The sequence below is a fragment of the Macaca nemestrina genome, chromosome 5 (genome assembly GCF_043159975.1).
Source record: "Macaca nemestrina isolate mMacNem1 chromosome 5, mMacNem.hap1, whole genome shotgun sequence".
NCBI lineage: Eukaryota > Metazoa > Chordata > Mammalia > Primates > Cercopithecidae > Macaca > Macaca nemestrina.
In genome coordinates this window covers 180,982,951-181,003,555 of record NC_092129.1, presented here as the reverse complement: position 1 = coordinate 181,003,555, position 20,605 = coordinate 180,982,951, and the positions used below count along the sequence as shown (strand labels likewise).

Here is a 20,605-nt window from a genome sequence, read left to right as displayed (position 1 = left end):
CAGATGAGGAAACTGAGTCTCAGCGAGGTTAAAGGGGTAGCCCGAGGCCATGTACATGACTGCAGCTCGGGGCTCGGCGTCCAAAAGGGTGCCTGCTCATCCTCCTGCCAACTTAGTTGACACAATTTTCCTTTCTAAAGGCTTTCTCCCAATACCGTTGCCATTCTTAATTAGGGCTAGGTACAGTCGAAGCCTCCCTGGAGTTAAAGGGCTGCCAGGAGGAGGAGGTGGGACGGAAGGTGGCCGTTTTCAGGGTGCTTAAAGAACTAATTAAAAGTGAAAGTCTGTCGGGTGAAGTGTCACGGCCTGGGAGGACCGTGCGGCTGGCTTCAGCCCTTGAATGCCCCACGTCAATAATAATTAGGGTGTGGGAGGAAACAAAGCGAGGGCGAGTTCTGCCGGGCGCCCGTGGGCTCCTAGAGGTCACTGTCGGACTCTGCGACTAAAGTGGGTTTTCCCAGTCTAGAGAGGTGCTGCAGCGCGGGAGAGGCCGGCAGGACCGCCCGGGACAGCTACTCCGCCCAGGGCCGGCAGCCGCCCCGCCTCGACCACGCCCCCAACCCTAGCCCGGATCGCCCCGCCCCGACCCCGCCCCTCACCCCGCCCCTCCCCGACCACGCCCCTCATCCCCGCCCCTCCGGGGCCGAAAGCGAAAGCGCGCTCGGTGTCTCGGTGCTCGCTCCATCGGGTCTGGCTGGGCCGGCAGCGGTGAGGACCCGGGTGCAGCGCCGGGAGCCGTGGGGCGGCATGGAGGGTCTGGTTGCCGCCGCCGGCGGGGACGTCTCCCTGCACAACTTCAGCGCCAGGCTGTGGGAGCAGCTGGTCCACTTCCACGTCATGCGGCTGACGGACTCGCTGTTCCTGTGGGTGGGGGCCACGCCGCACCTGCGCAACCTGGCGGTGGCCATGTGCAGCCGCTACGTGAGTGCCGGGCGGCCGCGGGTGCGGGCGGCGGGGCGGGGCCGGGGCGCGGGGCCTGCGTGAGCTGCCGCCCCCCAGGCCTCTCTTGGGTCCACTGGGCGCCCGACTCCCCCGAAATCCTCCCGCGGAGTGTCTTAGGGAACCCGCGGGCGCCCGGGCCTGCACCACCCCGGGAGCTGCGCGCGGGCCCCGAGCCCCTCTCCCTGCCCCGCCGCCCGCAGCTGCGTCCCGCCCTGGTCTCTGTAGGTCGGAATGTCCTGGGCTCCTCCTCGCCACACGCGCGCTGGGGGACGCGTCTACCTCGTAGCTCTCGTGCCGTATGGATTTTGAGCACACTGATCATATTTTGGGGACTCCTGCGTCTCCACCTGCCGTCTCAGGCATTTCGCACTAGGCCCTCTTAGGGCAAACATCAGGCCCTCTCCCCAAGCCTGCCCCCTCCTCCGCCTGCCCGGCGCTGGGATGGCAGCTCCATCCTCCTGGCTGTGCGCTCGGAGCCTCGCAGTCGTCTTGGATTCCTGTTTCTTCACACTCCTCTTTCTCAGCACTCCACGCGTTGAGTCCCTAGGCGCTGCCGCCAGTCAAAGCAGACAAAACCCAAGCCGCCCTCACCTCCTTCACCCTGCCACGCTGGGCCAAGCCTGGGACATTAACCATTTCCCCTCCTCTCCCGCCTTTCCGGCTTTGCGCGTCGCCGCCTGGTTTCCCCTGGTTTCCTGAGGCTGCTGTAAGAAAGTGCCACAGACCGCGTGGCTTAAAACAACAGAGTTTATTCTCAAAGTTCTGTAGACAAAGTCTCTCTGTCACCCAGGCTGCGGTACAGTGGCATTCTTAGAGCTCACTGTCACCTCAAACTCCTGGGCTCAAGTGATCCTCCTTCCTCAGCCTCCCGAGTAGCTAGGACTAGACATGTGCCACCGTACCTGGCTAATTGTCTTTTTTGTAGAGATGGGGGTCTCACTATTTTGCCCAGGCTGTTCTTGAACTCCTGGCCTCAAGTGATGATCCTCCTTCCTCAGTCTCCCAAAGTGAGCCCGACTCTTTTCTCATAAGGACATCAGTAATGTTGGATTAAGGGTCCACCCTACTCCAGTATAACCTTGTCTTAAATTACATCTTTTTTTTTTTTTTGAGACGAAGGCTTGCTCTGTCGTCCAGGCTGGAGTGCAATAGCGTGGTCTCGGCTCACTGCAACCTCTGCCTCCTGGGTTCAAGCAGTTCTGCCTCAGCCTCCTGAGTAGCTGGGATTACGGGTGCGAGCCATTACGCCGGGTTAATTTTTGTATTTTTAGTAGAGCTGAGGTTTCATTATGTTGGCCAGGCTGATCTCGAACTTCTGACCTCATGATCTGCCCGCCTCTGCCTCCTAAAGGGAAGCAAGTCCCTCTGGAAGTAAAGAATCTTTATGCTAATCTTTATCCTAAAGTGCTGGGATTATAGGCGTGATCCGCCGTGCCCGGCCTAAATTACATCTTAATTACATCTGCAGAGACCCTGTTTCCAAACAAGGTCACATTCACAGGTACCCAGAGGTTAGGACTTCAACGTATTTTTTGCGGGGACACAATTCACGCCACAACACTGCCTTGTAACCAGCGCAACAGAATGATAGTTTTAAGACTTAAGTTGGATATTTTCATTTCTCTGCTTAAAACCTTCCACGAGGTGAACTCAGAGCACCCAAAGACTCCAGTGACCTTCGGGCTCTGTTGCCTCTTAGGGCTCCTCCCTGTCCTCCAGCTTGGCAATGCTGGTCTCCCAGCCGCGTTAGCTCCCTCTCTCAGCCATTGAGTGTTTCACGGTGAGGTTTGTCTGCTTGCCCAGGGTGAGCGTGTGTATCTCTAGCTCCTGATGCACCACTCTCTAAGTCCCTGTGGAATGAATGAGTGAGGCCCCCTCAGTGAGACTCTTCTGAAGCCAGTGAGGCAGTGATGACTGAGGGTGCTGGGGGCGGGAAGTCCTGGGCGAGCCCTTTCGTTGTGCACAACAGCACCCGGAAAGACCTCAGGAAGGAGATGGCATCTGGATTCCTTTCTTGCTTTTCTTTTCCTCGGTGTTTCCTTTTTTATTTTTTCTTTTCTGGAGGGTCCTGGCAGTGGGCCTTTGAGCAGGCGGCAGCAGAAGAGGCCTGGGGGACCAGGGGTGATGGGTGGGGCTGTGTGCTCTGTGCCACCTCGCATTCTTTCCTGATCCCAAGGCTTTGGTCATAGTGGGCAAGGCTTTGGGCACTGGTCAGCTCTGGTGTCACTGCCTTGTGCCCCTTTGTGCAGTGCTGGTTTGGGCTAGTGAGTGTGGAAGAGGTAGGCTCCTCCTGGGGGTGGCTTTGGGCACCTGTCCCATGGTGGTCACAGCTCCCAGTGGGGTGTGTTTTCTCATCTGGAAAGTGCGCTTCCAGCAAGGCCAGGCAGGAGAAGGAACAGGGGACCGATTGAGTGACCTGACCTGTCGGAAGTCCAGTCCCACTCCCTGGCCACAGTGTGCCTGGATGTTCCTTCCAGGGGCAGAGGGCTGAGCCAGCCGGGGAAAAGAGGTGCAGGCCATCGCTTAAGGCAGGAAGCCCAAGGTTCCTGTGACCCGTGGGCTGGCCCTCCATCTCCCGTCCACGCAGGTAGAGTCTGTGGAGCTCTTGTACTTTGGTGGCAGGGCTGAGCGGTTGTAATAGAGACTTGGTAACCCCTAAAGCCTGAACTAGTTATTGTCTGGCCCTGTCGGGAGTTTTGCCAGCCCACGCGTGGAGAATGGCACCAGTCTGTGAGCTCTCCTCCCTCCCGCTTCCCTAAACTCCCACGTGTAAGACTGTAGAGAACAGATACCATGCACCCTGAGCTGGCCGACCTTGGGTTGAGCAGGGATTTTTGGTGCCCAGAGAGGCTGCAGGGCTAGTGATACTGAGTCCTACCAACTTGAGGGAAGCTGGCCTGGGACCTGGGCCCCTGCCTGCTCGGGGATTCTTGGACCCCCCTACTGGCTTCTAGGAGTGGAAGGTGGTGCTTCAGCTGCAGGAAAACTCTCTGGGCATGCATCTGCTGGGAGACCACAGTCCTAGTGTGGTTTTGGAAGTTATGAACTCTTAGGAGTAACACAATGGGGCTTTACGTTTTACTTTTGGTAGAAAAAGGCCACCCTAGGTAAGGTAGATTTTCTGTTTTCTAGAAGGTTTAACTGTAAATACTGTTACCATGCAGCTAAATGTTGAACTTGAGGAATCTGTAAACAGCAGGCTCATGAAGATCATATTTTTGTATCATTTTTAATGAAAAGCATACAGTAAACGCTTTCATTCTTCTCCTATGTTTTTTGATCTCCTGCCTTTTACTGTCTTTTGTGGACGTGGCTTTGAACCTTTAGGAGATGAGCAGCGCCTGTGCTCTGTGCCCTGCCATACTGTCCGGCACGTAGTGGCTGTTTGTTCAGTTCACTTGTCCCCGCTAGGACAGTTGGGGTGGCAGGGGGACCAAACCCCAAAGTCTCTGTACCTCTGTAAATCTTGCCACTTCCCAAGATTCCCAGACCTCTGTAGCCAGGCTGCTTCTCCTAGAAATCTGCTATTTTGATAAAAGCAATTTGGCCATATTACCAATAAATTTTTTTTTTCTTTTAAGCTAGACCTTTTTACTTTATTTTACTTTTTTTTTTTTCTTTTGAATAAAAATGTAGAGACGGGGTCTCACTTCATTGCCCAGGTGAGTCTCCAACTCCTGGTCTTAAGCAGTCCTCCCCCCACAGGCTCCCAAAGTGCTGGGATTACGGGACTGGCTAGACATTTTTCATGGTGAGATTTTACTCCCCAAGTCGTTGGGAGCAGGTTACTCCACATCTCCGAAGGGCCCATTTGTTGATCTGAGCATCATTTGTACTGCTTGTTTCACCTTATTGCTTCTTGTCCGAAATGAGGTTGGCCAAGCATGTTCACACGTTGTTATGTTCCCTGTTTGGATGCTGGTGGCTGGTGCCCTTTCTCAAAGTCACAGGGCACTCGCCGGCCCCGAGGAGCCCGTGGGGGCTGGAGCAGCATGCCGCCTCACAGGCTGAGATGGGGAGATTAGGCATCCTGCCTCTGAGCCAGCTGCTGTGGGGCCCGAGGCACTGGGGCACAGGTGCCCAGACTGTGAGTCACTTTCTTCTTGCTGTGGCCTTCATGATCTTGTTTGCTTCCCTTTTGGTTGTAATGTTGCCTTTCAGCATGCTTTGGAGTTTCAGACACTAAAACGAGCCTTCCTGTGAAACTGGTCCTAGAACTTATTAACAGGACTGTGGTTCCAACTTCATCTTTCCCAGCTCTACTGACCTCATATGTGACATGGGGTCCGCCTACGTGGTTGTTGATGAATGCCAGCCCCTCTTTCCCTCGGCACCTGCGTCTGTCCTCTCAGACCCTGCCACTGCCATCCTCGTGAAAAATCAGAAGCCCCGAAGCCAGAAGTGTGGCTGGCCTGCGGTGGGTGGAGAACTGCAGTGTGCCCTTTGCTTTTCTTTTAGGACTCCATCCCCGTGTCTACCTCCCTCCTCGGAGACACTTCCGACACGACCTCTACTGGCCTTGCCCAGCGCCTAGGTACGTACCCACAGCTGGTGCTGCATGGCCAGCCAGGCGGGAGCCCCACTCTTTAATGGAAGCATGAAGCAAGTCCCTTTGGAAGTAAAAATCTTTATGCTAAGAACCGCCACCTCATTGCTGCTGGGAAGCACAGACCTTTGCACTCTGGGTCTTCTTTAAAGGGCGCGTCCATGCTTGCCTGTCACCGCCACCGTCCCAGGGCCGGCCTGTTCCCAAAGGACTCCCACCTTGTCCTTGGTTGTGTCCTTGAGTCCATGAGCTGATTTAGTTCCCTTCTGTAAGTGCATCACCTCCTTCTGGGAGAAGAGAGTGAGAAGTGCCTACAGCCCCTGTGGGCAGTGGCTCCCGGTAGCCTCCTGGGCCTTTGGAGGAGTCAGTGCAGCTGGTAGAGCAGGTGTCACCTCTGTGCAGGAAGGACTGTCTTTCACTCACAGTGTGATGCTCTTCAGGGCTCAGAGGGAAGACTGGCCTGGCCTGTGAGTGTGGCGTAGAGTGGGGATTAAGCAAAGGTCATGAGGTTGAAGGCTCCACGCCTCCCACACCCCAACACATATTTCCTGTGGGCCAGGTAAGGATTCCATGTGCTCTATGACCCCCAGCCCCAGCCCCAGTGCCTGTGGCCGGTGTGCACAGGATGCCTGTCAGGCGTTCTCCAGCAGGCCCAGCTGCTTCAGCTCTGGAGTTAGTCACGGAGCCTCTCTGTGTCTCAGGCAGAGAAGGACCTGGTCCCTGACAAGCAGGAACCTCTGGGTCAGTCACACTGAGGCAAATGCATACGAACAGTGTGGCACGTGGCCCAGGGGAAGGCAGGGCAGGGTGGAGTGTCACCAGCAGGCCCATGGCAGTGTGTGGATAGGACAGAGGTCAGGGAGGGCACAGGTCAGCGTTTCAGGAACTCGCAGGATTCTTTTTCTCTCCCTTGGAGGTAGAGACCTGACTTGTAAATTACTTTGGTAATTTTTAACTAGGAAGTAATTTAAAATTTACAGAAAAGTTGCAAAGAAGATAGAATTCCTGCTTAGCTTTTGCCCCGATTTCCCACTTACCATCCTTCCCTCTTTGTGTTTACATCTTTTTTTTCTGAGCCACATGAAGGTAAAAGCCCCCTTTTGTGTCTCTGTGTCACTTTGCGTTTGTGACTGTGTAAAGGGTGGCACACTTACGTGGAACAGGTTACCGTGTGCCCGCGCCTGGCGGGAGAAGGCTCAGGAAGGTATTCATATTTATACAGACAGAAAGCTGGGTGGGATTGCCAAGGCACACTCCAATAGAGAAGGTGATGTGAGCGTGTCTTGCAGGCCGTGAATAACTTCTACATCAATAAGGTAAATTCGGCTCCAGAATATCTATGAGATGGAGGCCTAGTATCTATATGCCAAAAAAGAGGGGTTCTCAGTATCTCGACAAGTCAAGGGTGTGCTGCGGCTTCCAGCATCACTGAAGGGACTGGTGCTGCAGAGCTCAGACCAAGAAGGGGTTTTCCAGCCAAGTCCTGTGCTGTGCGAGTTTTCTCCAGCCTGGGTCTGGGCCCTGAAGTTGAAAGTGCACTATTAATGCACTACAGTGAAAAGGGAGAGGTGTCCTGAATCAGTATCTTACATGAGAGATGAAAGCAAGTAGGGAAAGAGAAGGCCTGGGGAGTTCTCAGTAGCTCTGGAAGCATCGCAAGAGTTGGTGTGGGCAAGGGGACCCAACCTCCTATGGCTCTGGAGGGCACAGCTTGGGTCTGAGGGCAACAGTGCCTCCAGACACAGCTTTGTTCCCCGGAAGTCCTATCACTGCAGTTGGAATCCCAGGGGGCCTCCTTGGGGTAAAGGGGACGTTCCTGCCCCTGGGAGAGGGTGTGACTTCTGGGCTCCTCCTGGCCAGCCTTGGTGAGCCCCAGCTTCTTACCACACTGCCTGCCTTCATATCAGCCTCTACACGAGCGGTCGCAGCCTGCCTAACGCAGCTAGGAAAGGATGAGTTTCGTCCCTCGTGGTAGGGGAAGCGTAAGAGGCTTCCTCACCCCCCACAGGGTTGAGCAGATAACTGGGCACAGCTGTCTGCCTCGGGGGCACCCTGCACCCAGCACGCTGGTGGCAGGCTCTCTGCTAAGTACTGTAAAAGCTGTTCTTTAAACACCGGCTCTTGGAATAACCGAACAGCTGCCTTTGTCCAGACACACTCCTTTTTTTAATAGAAAAAAGATTTCCCGAGATGTAAACCGTACCATACAATTCAGCAGCTGTCCTCAGGCGGAGGCTGTGCTCGCCTTCTTGCTTTCTCATAGGTGCGTTGGCTGCCTTGTAAGGACAGTCAGTTAAATAATACCCAAGACCCTTCCAGCCCTAAAGATCACACAGCCTTATACAGCTGAAAACAGGCCTTTGGGGTCCTGGGCTCGACCCTTTCTCAATTTACAAACAAAGCTGGAAGAGGTTTCCAGGCCTGGGTGGGGCCTGTGCCTGTGCCTGTGTCCCCGAGCCACACTGCCTCAGGGTTCTTGGTGGGACCATAGCTCAGACAGCGGCAACTGAAAGGACAGAACTGCCGCCCAGGTGAGATCCTGTGACGTGTGTTCTAAGTCGGGCTTTAGTAATGGTGCGGGTGGCCTGGTGCCCCTCAGCGTCACCGCACCACCTTTCGGCCTTTTGGTGATGAGGCTCAGTACATGGTCACCGTATGTTGAGGTGGGGGCGGGTCAGTGCGTCTTCAGGGGTGAGTAGTTCTGCACTGGCCCTGCGTGTGGGTGAGGCTAAAGGAGGAGGCCCCGCAGTGGGGCAGGCAGCATGGAACTGCCGTAGCCTTCTTGCCCACTTGTTTTCAGGATATCGGCTTTCAGATGCCGGGTATGTGACTCTACTTGATTTTTGCAGTTGACCCAGTGCGCACCTCAACCATTTATTATCAATTCTGTAGAAAGGGACTAAAACTTACATTCAGTAGAAAATTACATGTATGTCCATATGCCTATCTGTATATGCACACACACACACACACACACACACACACACACGAATATGTTTTTGTGTGTACACATGTATGCAAATGCATGGAAATGTAGGAGGGAGGGAGGTGGAACTGCTTAGGGGTGGGGTGGTGCTGAAGGAGAACTTTAATATTTTATTTTAAATACTTTTTGTTTTGTTTTGTTTTATTTTTTTGAGACGGAGTCTCGCTCTGTGGCCCAGGCTGGAGTGCTGTGGCCGGATCTCGGCTCACTGCAAGCTCCGCCTCCCGGGTTCCCGCCATTCTCCTGCCTCAGCCTCCCGAGTAGCTGGGACTCCAGGCGCCCGCCACCGCGCCCGGCTAATTTTTTGTATTTTTTTTAGTAGAGATGGGGTTTCACCGTGTTAGCCAGGATGGTCTCGATCTCCTGACCTCGTGATCCGCCCGTCTTGGCCTCCCAAAGTGCTGGGATTACAGGCTTGAGCCACCGCGCCCGGCCTTATTTTAAATACTTTATTTTTTGTGTTTTAAAAATTTTTTTTTAAAAATCAGAACACCAGGAACGCCTCTGTGCAGAGCAGAGGTTCTTAAGCAGTGCCGGCCCCTGCAGGGCTGTTCCCGCAGACAGCTGGCCTCACATCCTGGCTTTCTGGGTCAGGAGGGCTGGGTGGGGCCCAGGAGCTGCCTCTCAACAAGTTCCAGGGAGGCTGCTGAGGTGGGGCCTGCCCTTCGGAACCCCGGTCTGGTGGAGAGACTGGGAGAGGCCTGAGTGACTCGTCTGCCTTTGCAGCACCTGTCTGAGGAGAGGCGCGGAGATCAGAGCTTTATTCTCTCCCTACAACCCCATCCTCTTTCTGAGCATTTCCCAGCTGCTTGTGGGTGTGAGGAACGCGGGGTCTGCAGTATTTCAGGAGTGGCTGTATCAATGTGTTTTCTCTTTTTAGCCAGGAAGACCAACAAACAGGTGTTTGTCAGCTATAACCTCCAGAACACAGACAGTAACTTCGCATTACTTGTAGAAAACAGGATCAAGGAAGAGATGGAGGCTTTTCCTGAAAAGTTCTAGCTGAGTGGCAGAAGTGAGAATTTGTTAACTTATGTACAATGTACATGTAAATAAATGGATTGAATTTCAGTTTGTCGTCAGGCCGCGTTCCCGTTTTGTTTTGAAGGAGTTAATCTTTTGAGCTTCCTTCTCAGCAGTGTGTGGGCCAAAAGGCTCACACTGACCCACCTGGTGAAGGAGAGGCAAAGTGGACAGTACACACTTCCTCATTTGGCTGTGAGTGATAGAGGGACGAAATGGGATTTCTGTTGGGATTGAAGGCTGTCATCTAAGAGTTTCAGTCAGACATGACTGTCTCATGTGCATCCTCAGTTAGAATTAAAGTGATGTGTAAATATGCTTTAGGTTTGTGTGTGCATTCCTCAGAATTCTGTCTTGTGAATTGATGCATTTATCTCCTTCTCATTGCAGTGAAACCCCAGGGCACTTCTCTTCTTGCTGTGTTCTCCCTAAACCCTTCCTCTGGGCACTCCTTTTTTGCTGTGTTCTTTCTTGGGCCTACATGTGAGCACCTCCCTACATTGCCCCATTACTACATTTGTGGTCTTGTGAAGTCTGACTTCTAGGCTCTGTCTTCTCATTTATAAAGTTGGAGTAACCCCCACCTTGATGGGTTCTTGTTAGGATTAAGTAGGTAGATAGAAACGCTTTGCAAACTATAAGTACCATGGCAGTTAGATATCTGTCAATTATGGTTTTATCTCCTTCCTTTTTATGGATTCAAAGGCTTCAGGTCCTTCTTGCTCCTCTTATTTCATCATCTTCCCTTCTCCCCTCTCTTCTATCCCAAATCCAGAGTACCTCAGGTACCTGCTTTGGTCATTTGTACTCCTTAGCCTTTAATCTTTAATGCTACCGCTTGAAGTGGGTTGCAGTCTTGGGCCTCCTCCAGAGGTTCAGACGGTCTGGGGCCCAGGCTTTGGCAGGATTGCAAGCTCCCCTGGTGCCTCTGTGCAGGCAAGATTGAGGACCACTGGCAAAAACTTCTAACCTCTGGGGTCCGTCGGAACCCTTTTTGTTCATCCAGAGGCAAAAGTCTTGCATTGAGCCGGCAGCAGGCAAGTGAAGGTGGTGACCCTGGCCAGGACGGAAAGGCACGTCAGAGGAGTGAGTCTGTGGTTCCAGGCGCTTCCCTCCTTTGCAGACTTTCCGTGCTAACCTCAAGGCCCCGGCCAGCCTCATCACAGCTTGCAAAGCTGAGTGGACACCTCTAGGAATATAATAGTGAGTGACACAAAATCAGGGCTATGGAGAGAAGAGTTTGGTATAAATACTTTATTAAAGAAATATTGTCATTTTCATTAAAAAATACTACATTAGAGAAGAGAGTTTTGGGTTACCAGTCTTTCCTCACAGAATCACAGTGTAAGATACTCATTTCTTGACGTCTCTAGGAACCTTCAGGCCACGGATCAGCAGAACATAAACGAACAAGGGAAAAAAATTCCTCTTAATTTTACTGATGGCCCCCATCTCCCAGGTGGTCTGAGAGTGGCACTTGGTAAACAGTTTGTGTTTAATCCAGCCTCTGCCTCTGACTACCTTTAAGACCAGGACCCGAAGCAGAGTGAGAGTCCTCCCTCCACCCACCTCGGGGCGAGTGAAGACACAGCTTACAGAGGCATGAAAAGTAGTGACGCAGCGAGGTCTGAATGAACACAGAGGATTTTATTACTCATCGTTAATGGTAGTGAAATGCCCTTTGTTGGATACCATCAGGTGAGGTAGGGAAGACATTCCAGAGGAAATCTGTTAATGGGGCAACATTTTTATTTCTGTACATTTACATACAAATTTTCCCCAAAGGTACAACAGATGCGACACCATGCAGACACGCAGCTGTGAACGAGTTCAGAACTCAGTGTAAGCTTGTGCTATGAACGAGCACCGTCAGAGAAGCCCCACCCACACGTAGAGAAACACGGGTTTTATATTACAACCTCAAGGACAGGGGGAGCGAAGTGTTCGCCACTAGACATGACACGCCATACTGATTTTCCAAAACACACGGTACATGAAAGTGAGGTGGTGCCTTCTAGACAAGAGGACATGCGATACCTGGGGCCGGGCGGTACGATGTCGCAGGCCCGCTTATGGCACTTCCAGTTCGGGATCGCTCATTTGGCTCTAGGAAGTGGTGGTGTCTGAGTGCAATACTTCCCCTACGAGGTTTGTTTTTGTTTTCTTTCTGTTCTGTAGCCAAACCAACTTACCAGCCCGTCTTCCAGATACAGGTGCTCTTACTCTCAGTAAACAAAAGCATTGAAACCTTTTTCCTGTTTCTCTTGGGTGGTAATAATTAGAGTATTTGATAAGAGTTTGACTTCAGGAAAAGAACAAAGTGAAGAAATGTTCAGCTCCATCTCAGGTGTCCACATTTGTGCATCACGTTTATTGAAAGGCTGACAGGGTAGGCTAGCAGGACGCAGGGGTGTGTGGAGGAGCAGGGGGTGGGAAGGTCAAGTTGAAACAGTGGGTGCCTGAGAAGGGTCTCCCTATTAGCCAGGAAGAGAACAGGACTGAGGGGTTCAAGCGCCACAGACTGTGCTGGGAAGTGGGCAGCCGTAGCAGCCTCCCCTGCAGAGCCAGGCGGGCCCAGGCGCATGGCGGGCTTGGGTGGGCCCGGCCGCCTTGCTCACTTGGTACCAGATTTCCCGGGGCTGTGCTCAGCGGGAAGTGTTGCTGCTCTGGCAACATTTTATAAAGGTGTTCCTCGACAGCTGGATATCCCTGGGCTGAAGCTGCCACAGAACAGGCACCCAGCCTCCTCCTGAGGCTGCCGTGTGAGGACAGCTGTGGGACCGCCTTGCCGGCTGAGAGACATCACCTGCTGGCCGTCGGCAAGTCAGCCTCACTCACACCCGCTGGACTCTGGTCCCAGGAGCCCAGGCCTCAGCGCTAGCCTCTTTTCCAGTCACTGATGGATTAGTCCTGATGGCTGAAGTGCTGAGCACTGTCTTCGTTGGACCGGTTTTTTATTGTCATTTGAGGTGGAGATCAGAGACCATGACCAGAAGAGTGTGAGTACTGTCCCTTGCCACCACCTTCCTAGAGATTTCGGGCAGCACTCTACAGCTTCAATTTCCCCCCCCCAAAAAAAAAAAAAAGTTTACATGACCAGCGTGAGGCTGCTCGCAACTTTCATCCTTCCGCAACACAGTAGTAAGTGGACTGGACTGCAGGGTGGCCTGGTGCTGGGGGTGATGGGTGCAGACGTACACCTGTCCAGGTGCGGTCTCAGGGGCCTCGCTGGATCCTTCCCACCTTCCCCAACTGCCTACGGGCCTGGCTACTGGACAGGTCCTATTCTGTACGTAACGGGGGTTTGTTGACAGGTGGCTTTGTAGCAAGTACTCCAAAAAAGGTAAAAGGAATTTCACAAGTTTGGCACGCAAAGGCTGCACAGATCTAAAGAAAGGCCTTTGTAAAGGTGAATGCAAACTAATGTTGAAACATGGAAACGTGACTTTAAAAAAGAGGGAAGATGAGGATGAGCTGGACGTGTTGCAAGTGGAGGTGGGGAGAGGCCGGCCAGACAGCCTCCCTTCCTGGGTACCTCAAGATCCCAGGTGTCGGCATGGTCCAGCCACTGGAAACACGTGGCCATGAGTCTCTTGCCCCTTGCTGTGTCTTCACACATCACCAGGCTCCTACTGATGTGTGGACTGCATGTGGAGGAGACATGGGCGGAGACAGCAAACAGCAGGCCGGGTGGAAAGCTGGAAGGGGAGAAGGTCAACCCCTTTTCTGCCCTGTGAATTCTAGCAATGTCGGTTGGAAGTCACTTCATTGTCTCACCCAGGCCCGAGACCACGATTTCCCTGGAAGGACATAGTCCATGGCAAAGACACGCTTCAAGAAGGGATGAGTTGGACAATCCCAGTAAGAAGCCAGGCTGTCCAGAAAAGCTGGTGCCCAAGTTGCTACAAAAGTGCTGCCTGCCCTTGCCAAGGAGGCTGTCTCTTAGTGGCCTTGGGTGTCCTACAAATTTCCTCCGAAAATGCCAAGAGGAAACCTTTACTTTCTGGGGTGAAACGAGGAACACGAAGAAACCCTTGGAAGTCGGGGCAGGGGCAGCGTTGAGCCTTGGTGAGTTATTGCTTTCTTTCAATTTGTCTTGATGCCTTTGAGAGGCTGGAGGTCATTTGGACTCACCTATGAGGAATCTCCGCTCCCTGCCGGAAGCCCCGCCTCTGTGCTAAGCGAGTGACTACAAGCAGGAAGCTGGCCCAGGAAGGCAGGCGTGGGGGGCCCAGCTCCTGCGGGTGCTTCCTGGAGTGATGTCTGAGGTGACGGCCATCCAAGCTGGTGATCTTCCTGGTGTGTGCTCGAGGGGCGTGTGGAGGGCAGTCCCCCCTTCTATGGATTTGCCTCTGCCATCTTTTCGAGTTATTTTCTCATTGTTTGTAGCTTAGAAAGTGGCCATGTTTTCAAGTAGTGCTGGCACAAGAGCTGGCTGTGCACGGGGGCTTTTCTGCTGGAGCCAATCTGGGAGAGGAGGAATAAAAACGAGCACATCTCAGGCCTGGACGCATCTGTTAGCTGTGTACTCACAAAGCTGTGGCGACATGACCGCTGCTCAATTAAGATTTCTGGTGAAATATTTAAGCTTTTTCTCCAAGAGCGTCCAGCATCAAGTACAAAAGGATGATCCTGAAGGAAAGATGAAGCTGGTTTTAATGGCGTCTGTGAGCTGCTTTCCCTGCACGCGGAATAGAAGCTCTTACCTTGCAAACAGAAAGGGAAAAAGGACCTTAAAAAACCATACACAGACTCTCTAGCAAAAGCCAAATTCATGTACATTTCACTCTGCCTAAAATGCAGTCCTGGAAACGCTCCACGGTTGTGTCCTGCCTCTGCACACAGGCAGCCAGCCTGGGGGGCTCCTGGGTGTTGCGAGGAGCCGCGTCCCGTCTCCAGAGAGGAACCGGCCGCTACCATGGTCACTGCAGCATCTTCCCAGAGTGACTGCATCTCGCTGCCGAAAGAGGTGATTCCATTTGTGATCAGTGAGGGGGAGGGAATAAAGTGCTTCTCGTAAAAATGACCAAAATAAATACAAACATTTAATGGCAGAAAAGAAAGTCTTGGAAGGGTTATTTCCAAAGAGTTCGTCTCCTCCGACCTGTGCTCCTTGGACTTTTGGAAAGACAGGATTTCCCCACACCCTTGAGAGGCTCGGCTTGGGTGGGGCAGCTTTCCCCCTCCGGGCCATGCATTCGGTCCCTGGTCTGTAAACCTGTGCCCGAGCGGCCCCAAACCCTTGAGCCCCGGGTTCTGCGGGCCAGGCTACATGGCCTTCATGCCATTGGCCGTGGCACCCTCGGGCAGTGTGTCACCCGAGGCTGCGGCATCGTGGAGGCCCGAGTAGTCCTTGAGCTCGGCGTTGGTGAGCAGCAGTGGCTGCTCCCCCTTCTTGTGCGGCAGCAGCGGCTGGCGCGTGTAGTGCTCCCCGTTGGAAATGTTCTCGGGCAGGTTCTGGTCCCTGCTCTCGGGCAGCAGGAGGATGCAGATGATGCAGATGAGCGTGCAGCAGGCAAAGATGATGTGGTGCAGGAAGTAGCCTTTCTGGTTGTGCAGCTCAATGATGGGTGCCGTCAGCATGCCGAAGCCCGCGCTGGCCAGCACCAGCCCCAGCCCGCCGCACCTGCAGGAGGAGGCAAGCACTGGGTGAGCTGCCGTGGCCTAGTGGCTGGGTCCTGGAAAAGCTCGGGGTGGACCAGGAAGCCGCTCTGCAGGGGCCCTGCTGCCCTGGGCACTGCCCAGTGTACCCCGATCTCACACATCCCATATCACCTGCACCCCGGCTGCATCTGTTCAGGGCTACTCTGAGGCAGTGGCCGTTTTTCCTCATCAGTTCAAAAGCTTTTACTTACATTATCTTTTTCTTTAATCTGTTTCCTATTTTTATTGTTTTTTCAGGGCTGGAGGGCCATGAGAACTTTATTTTGAAAGGCAGCTTTATATAATACTACTGTAAATGGAAAGCCAGTATTACTTGCCATAAGTAATATACAAGGAAAAATAAAAGGTAACGAAATTATGCCATTTCCCCAAGGCCTGGGGGATTACCAAGGGTTAAAGAGGGTACGAAGGACGTCCCAGCACGAACAGGGACTTTTTCTTTGTCATAACTGGAGAGAGAGCAAGATATTTTAAAAGAGTAATTTCCTCACTGTGAGTAGATGGCCCCCGTGTCTCCTAAAATTGATTGCATACCACCAGTGGAAACGGTCCCATCTCTGAGGACTGTGCCTGAAGGGTCCTCCAAATGAAGCTGTGCACTGACAGAGAAGAACTCACTGCAGCTCTGAGCTCAGGACAGCCAAAGTCCAGAAGGCCAGCCATTGATCTCCACTTCCTGCCTTGTACGGGAGCGGCCAAGAGTCCCAGGGATTGGTAGATACACAACACTTACAAAACCCCTATCCCTCAAACCTCTCCACTTAGACCTAAAAACACATTACTGGGACACAGGTGTTCTGTGGCCCCTGAGAAAGCAGTGCTGTTCCAGGCTGCAGTGGGACCGTGGCGCTCAGGTGACAGACCAGGCTAGAGAGGGCTGCCTGGTCCCCAGTTCTGGGGCCTCATTGAAGCGGGCAGGCAGAGGTGGCCTTGTCTCGAGAACAGGGAGTGGAGTTGTCTGCCAGGCCCCAGGGCAGCGGGCAGAGTGGTCCTTTGGTTTGGGGAAGCTTTCTAGTGGGGCTGCTCAATTGTTAGGCACTCCCTGAAGTGAAGAGACCGTTGTCCTTGGAACTGCTGAGGCTGAGTGGGCTGAAAGGGAGGTCCCTGCAACAGGTGGGAGGCAGGTATATAACTCCAGCTCTTGACCAGTCTGTGGTTCTCTTGGTTGGCACTATAGGTAGCTCCTAACTCACCAAAAGACTGTCCTACAAGGTCACAAGATACAAGATCAACATATAAAAGTCAATTATATGTCTACATGCTAGCAACAAAACACTCAAAAATGAAGTTAAGAAAATTCCATTCACACTAACATCCAACGAATAAAATGTTTAGAAATAACAAAGGAATGCAAGACTTGTATGCTGAAAAAGATAAAACATTGCTGAAAGTTAAAAAGATAAAAATAAATGGAGTGACATTCCATGTTCATGAATTAGAAGACTCAATATTGTAAAGATGGTAATTTTCCCCAAATTAATCTATATATTCCACATAATCCCTATGAAAATTCCAGGTGACTTTTTTTTGAGAAAACAGTGAGCCGATCCTAAAATTTATGTGGAAATGCAAAGGACTCAGAGTAGTCAAAAACAATTTTGGAAAAGAACCAAGTTAGAAGGCTTGCCTTCCCAGTTTCAAAACTATAAAGCCATACGACTTAAGGCAGTTTGGTATTGGTGTATATATCAATAGATCAATGGAACAGAACTGGGAGTTCAGAAACTAACCTTCACATTTATGGTCAACTGACTGTAGATGGAGGCAAATCCAGTGAGGGGGAAGGGATAGTTTCTTCAGCAGGTGGTGTTGGGACAACAGGATATTCACATGCAAAAGAATGATGCTGACCCTTCGCATCATGTAAAAAAATGAACTCAAAGTGGATAATAAAATCTAAGTGCTTAACTTAGCTCAAACTATAACGCTTCTAGAAGAAAACAAGAGAAAAGCTTTATGAGCTTGTGTTAGGCCAAGATTTCTCACACATAACATCAAAAGTAGTATCCACAAAAGAAAAAGCTGAAGCTGATCAATTGGACTTCATTAGGATTAGAAACTCCTACCCTTCAAAAGTTACATGTTTAAGAAAAGGACCACAGACTGGGAGAAAATATTCGTGAAGCATATATCAGATAAAGGACTTGTAACTAGAATATGTAAAGAACTCTTTTTTTTTTTTTTTTTTTTTTTTTTTTGAGAGTGTCACACAGGCTGGAGTGCAGTGGCACCATCTCGGCTCACTGCAAGCTCCGCCTTCTGGGTTCAAGCAATTCTCCTGGCTCAGTCCCCCGAGTAGCTGGGACTATAGGCATGTGCTACCATGCCCGGCTAATTTTTTGTATTTTTAGTAGAGATGGGGTTTCACCGTGTTAGCCAGGATGGTCTTGGTCTCCTGACCTCATGATCCACCCGCCTTGGCCTTCCAAAGTGCTGGGATTATAGGCATGAGCCACTACGCAACTCTTACAACTCAAAAAGAAGACAGAAAATCCAGTAAAAAGATGGGCAGGCCAGACACGGTGGCTCATGTCTGTAATCCCAGTGCTTTGGGAGTCCAAGGCGGGAGGATCACTTGAGGCCAGGCATTTGAGACCAGCCTAGGCAATAAAACCCCATCTCTATGAAAAAAAAAAATTGACAGCACACAAATGGCCATCAACTGGTGAACGGATAAACAACATGCAGCCCATCATATAAAATGGAATATTACTCAGCCATAAAAAGGAATGAAGTACTGACACGTGCTACAACATGGACTCAAAAACATGCTAACTGATTGTATGAATCCATTTATATGAAAAGTCAAAAAGGCTTGGAATCCCAGCACTTTGAGAGGCTGAGGTGGGCAGATCACCTGAGGTCAGGAGTTCAAGACTAGCCTGGCCAACATGGTGAAACTCCATCTCTACTAAAATAGAAAAATTAGCTGGGTGCAGTGGCAGGAGCCTGTAATCCCAGCTGCTCAGGAGGCTGAGGCAGGAGAATTGCTTGAACCTGGGAGGCAGAGGTTGCACTGAGCTGAGTACGTGCCATTGCACTCCAGCCTGGAGCCTGGGCAACACAGCGAGACTCTGTCTCAAAAAAAAAAAAAAAAAAAAAAAGGCAAATGTGTAGAGGCAGAAAGCAGATTCATGGTAGCTTGGGCTGGGAGTAGGGATGGACTTCAGAGGAGGACAAGGGGATTTTGTGGGGAGAAAGAAATGTTCCATAACTGCTTGTGGCAGTGGTTGCATGGTGCTGTCAGTTTACTAAAAGTCATTGAATTGTTTACTTAAAATGGATGAATTTTATGGTTCTGTAAATTATGCCTCAATAAAGCTGTTTTTTTGTTTTGTTTTGTTTTAAAACAACAGAACTTCCTGTTGTGGGGGCTGGTCCCCCTGCTGCTACAAATCTCCAAAGCTTTTAGTTCTGGGCAGGCGCCCAGGCCTTGCCTCTTCTTTCCAGGAACTAAGACACCAGCCATGACTCCCCTTTCCACCACCACCTGCGGCCAGCGTTTCCGCTCTGCTCTGCCCCCTGTGGCACTGAGCAGCACCGAGCAGCACTGAACAGCACCGAGCAGCACCGAGGAGCACCGAGCAGCACTGAGCAGCACCGAGGAGCACCGAGCAGCACCGAGCAGCACCGAGGAGCACCGAGCAGCACCGAGCAGCACCGAGGAGCACCGAGGAGCACCGAGCAGCACCGAGGAGCACCGAGGAGCACCGAGCAGCACCGAGGAGCACCGAGGAGCACCGAGCAGCACCGAGCAGCACCGAGGAGCACCGAGCAGCACCGAGCAGCACCGAGGAGCACCGAGCAGCACCGAGGAGCACCGAGGAGCACCGAGCAGCACCGAGCAGCACCGAGGAGCACCGAGCAGCACCGAGCAGCACCGAGGAGCACCGAGCAGCACCGAGGAGCACCGAGCAGCACCGAGCAGCACCGAGGAGCACCGAGCAGCACCGAGCAGCACCGAGGAGCACCGAGCAGCACCGAGCAGCACCGAGGAGCACCGAGGAGCACCGAGCAGCACCGAGGAGCACCGAGCACCGAGCAGCACCGAGGAGCACCGAGCAGCACCGAGGAGCACCGAGGAGCACCGAAGAGCACCGAGCAGCACCGAGGAGCACCGAGCAGCACCGAGGAGCACCGAGCAGCACCGAGGAGCACTGAGCAGCACTGAGCAGCACTGAGCAGCACTGAGGAGCACTGAGCAGCAGCTCCCTCGTGCTGGGGACTTCTCAGGCTTTGCTGCTCAGACGGGGAGAGCATCCCTGCCTTTGTGACCTGATGCCTGCTCCCACAGACCCTCTCAGGATGACCTGGGTTGACATGGGGGGACGTGAATGGAGGAGGCTTGGGCAGGGGTGACCTGGGCAGGGAGGATGGGAGTCCTAGGGTTCCCAGGTGGCCCTCGTAAACCAGACATACACAGGTCTACGCTAATAACCCCAGGGAGAATCGCAGCTTCAGAGCCTTTTTCTCAGAATGCAATGGAAGCATGGTGATATTGTGTGTGTGTGTGCGCGTGTGTGTGTGTTGGGGGGGTTTTGTCCTATTTTATAACAAAAGAATAGAAGACACTTCTCTCTCCCTTCTCTCCCTCTTATGTAGAAATGGCCGCCTCTCTATAGGTTGCAGTCCACCTATCTGCATCCACCACAGGCCCAGGGGCAGCCTTGCCAGGCTTGCAGCCCTAGGGGATAAAGAGTTGCTGGATTCTTCCCTTTCCCAGCTGCTGCTTGTCCAGCCATGACCAAGTCCTCAGGGCGTCCACTCCAGGCCGCCTGGGTCTGCGCTCCTCCCTGCTGCATCTTCTGCATCCCCTGGACTTTGTTTCCTCACTATTGCCAAACCAATTTTCCTAGAACACAGAGCTAATCATGTCACCTGGCTGCTCAGAGTCCTCCAGTGGCTCCCTCCTGCCTGCAAGGTGATGCACAGATCCTGGGGGCCCCACCTCTTCATCCTGTCCTCTCCCTTTCAGTCTCACTACTCATGGCGCCGGGATCCCGTCTCACTGCTCACGGCGCCGGGTCCCTCAGCTCTGTCCAGTGCTCGCTCTGTGAGGTTCACCTATGCTGGCTCAGCCGAGCTCCCGCGGGCTACCCGGGTAGGGCGCCGTCTGTGCACGTCTGGAGGAAGTACTGCCTTCCGGTACAGCGGCTTTGTTAATGTTCGTTCCATTAGATTATTGTCAAGACCAGGGCATCGGCCATTAGCCTTCAAGCCTTGAGTAAACCCACATACAAAGGACCAGCCCAAAGTGAGCTACAGAACAGACTTCCGCTGCCACAAAGGTGCGAGTGCCGTGGCTGGGAGCAGGCGTTCTGGAGCCCATGAGCTTGAGCTCGAATCCTGGCCCCCCATCCACCAGCTTCACCTCCCGAAGCCTCGGTCTGCATCTGTAAAATGGGGATGAGAAAAGCTCCAAGTCCAAATGTGGTGGAGGTTAA

General features: G+C 52.6%; 2 protein-coding genes across 3 annotated transcripts in view; one reads left to right on the top strand and one right to left on the bottom strand.

Moving 5' to 3' along the window:
• Positions 1-649: 649 nt before the first annotated feature.
• On the top strand, positions 650-9,815 carry LOC105487324 (proteasome assembly chaperone 4). Its single transcript, XM_071097707.1, is given in 5 exon segments — positions 650-921; positions 5,401-5,476; positions 5,929-6,026; positions 6,029-6,047; positions 9,355-9,815. Coding segments are annotated over 5 exon segments (489 nt in total). The 5' UTR covers positions 650-747; the 3' UTR covers positions 9,477-9,815.
• A 2,251-nt stretch (positions 9,816-12,066) lies between these two features.
• LOC105487323 (solute carrier family 22 member 23) overlaps positions 12,067-20,605 on the bottom strand; it is a 189,751-nt gene continuing 181,212 nt past the window's right edge. For both annotated transcript variants that reach the window (XM_071097704.1, XM_011750775.3), the window contains one exon: positions 12,067-15,123. In XM_071097704.1, coding sequence (XP_070953805.1) covers positions 14,766-15,123 — 358 coding nt within the window. In that variant the 3' untranslated portion in view covers positions 12,067-14,765. The remainder of the gene's footprint in view (positions 15,124-20,605) is intronic.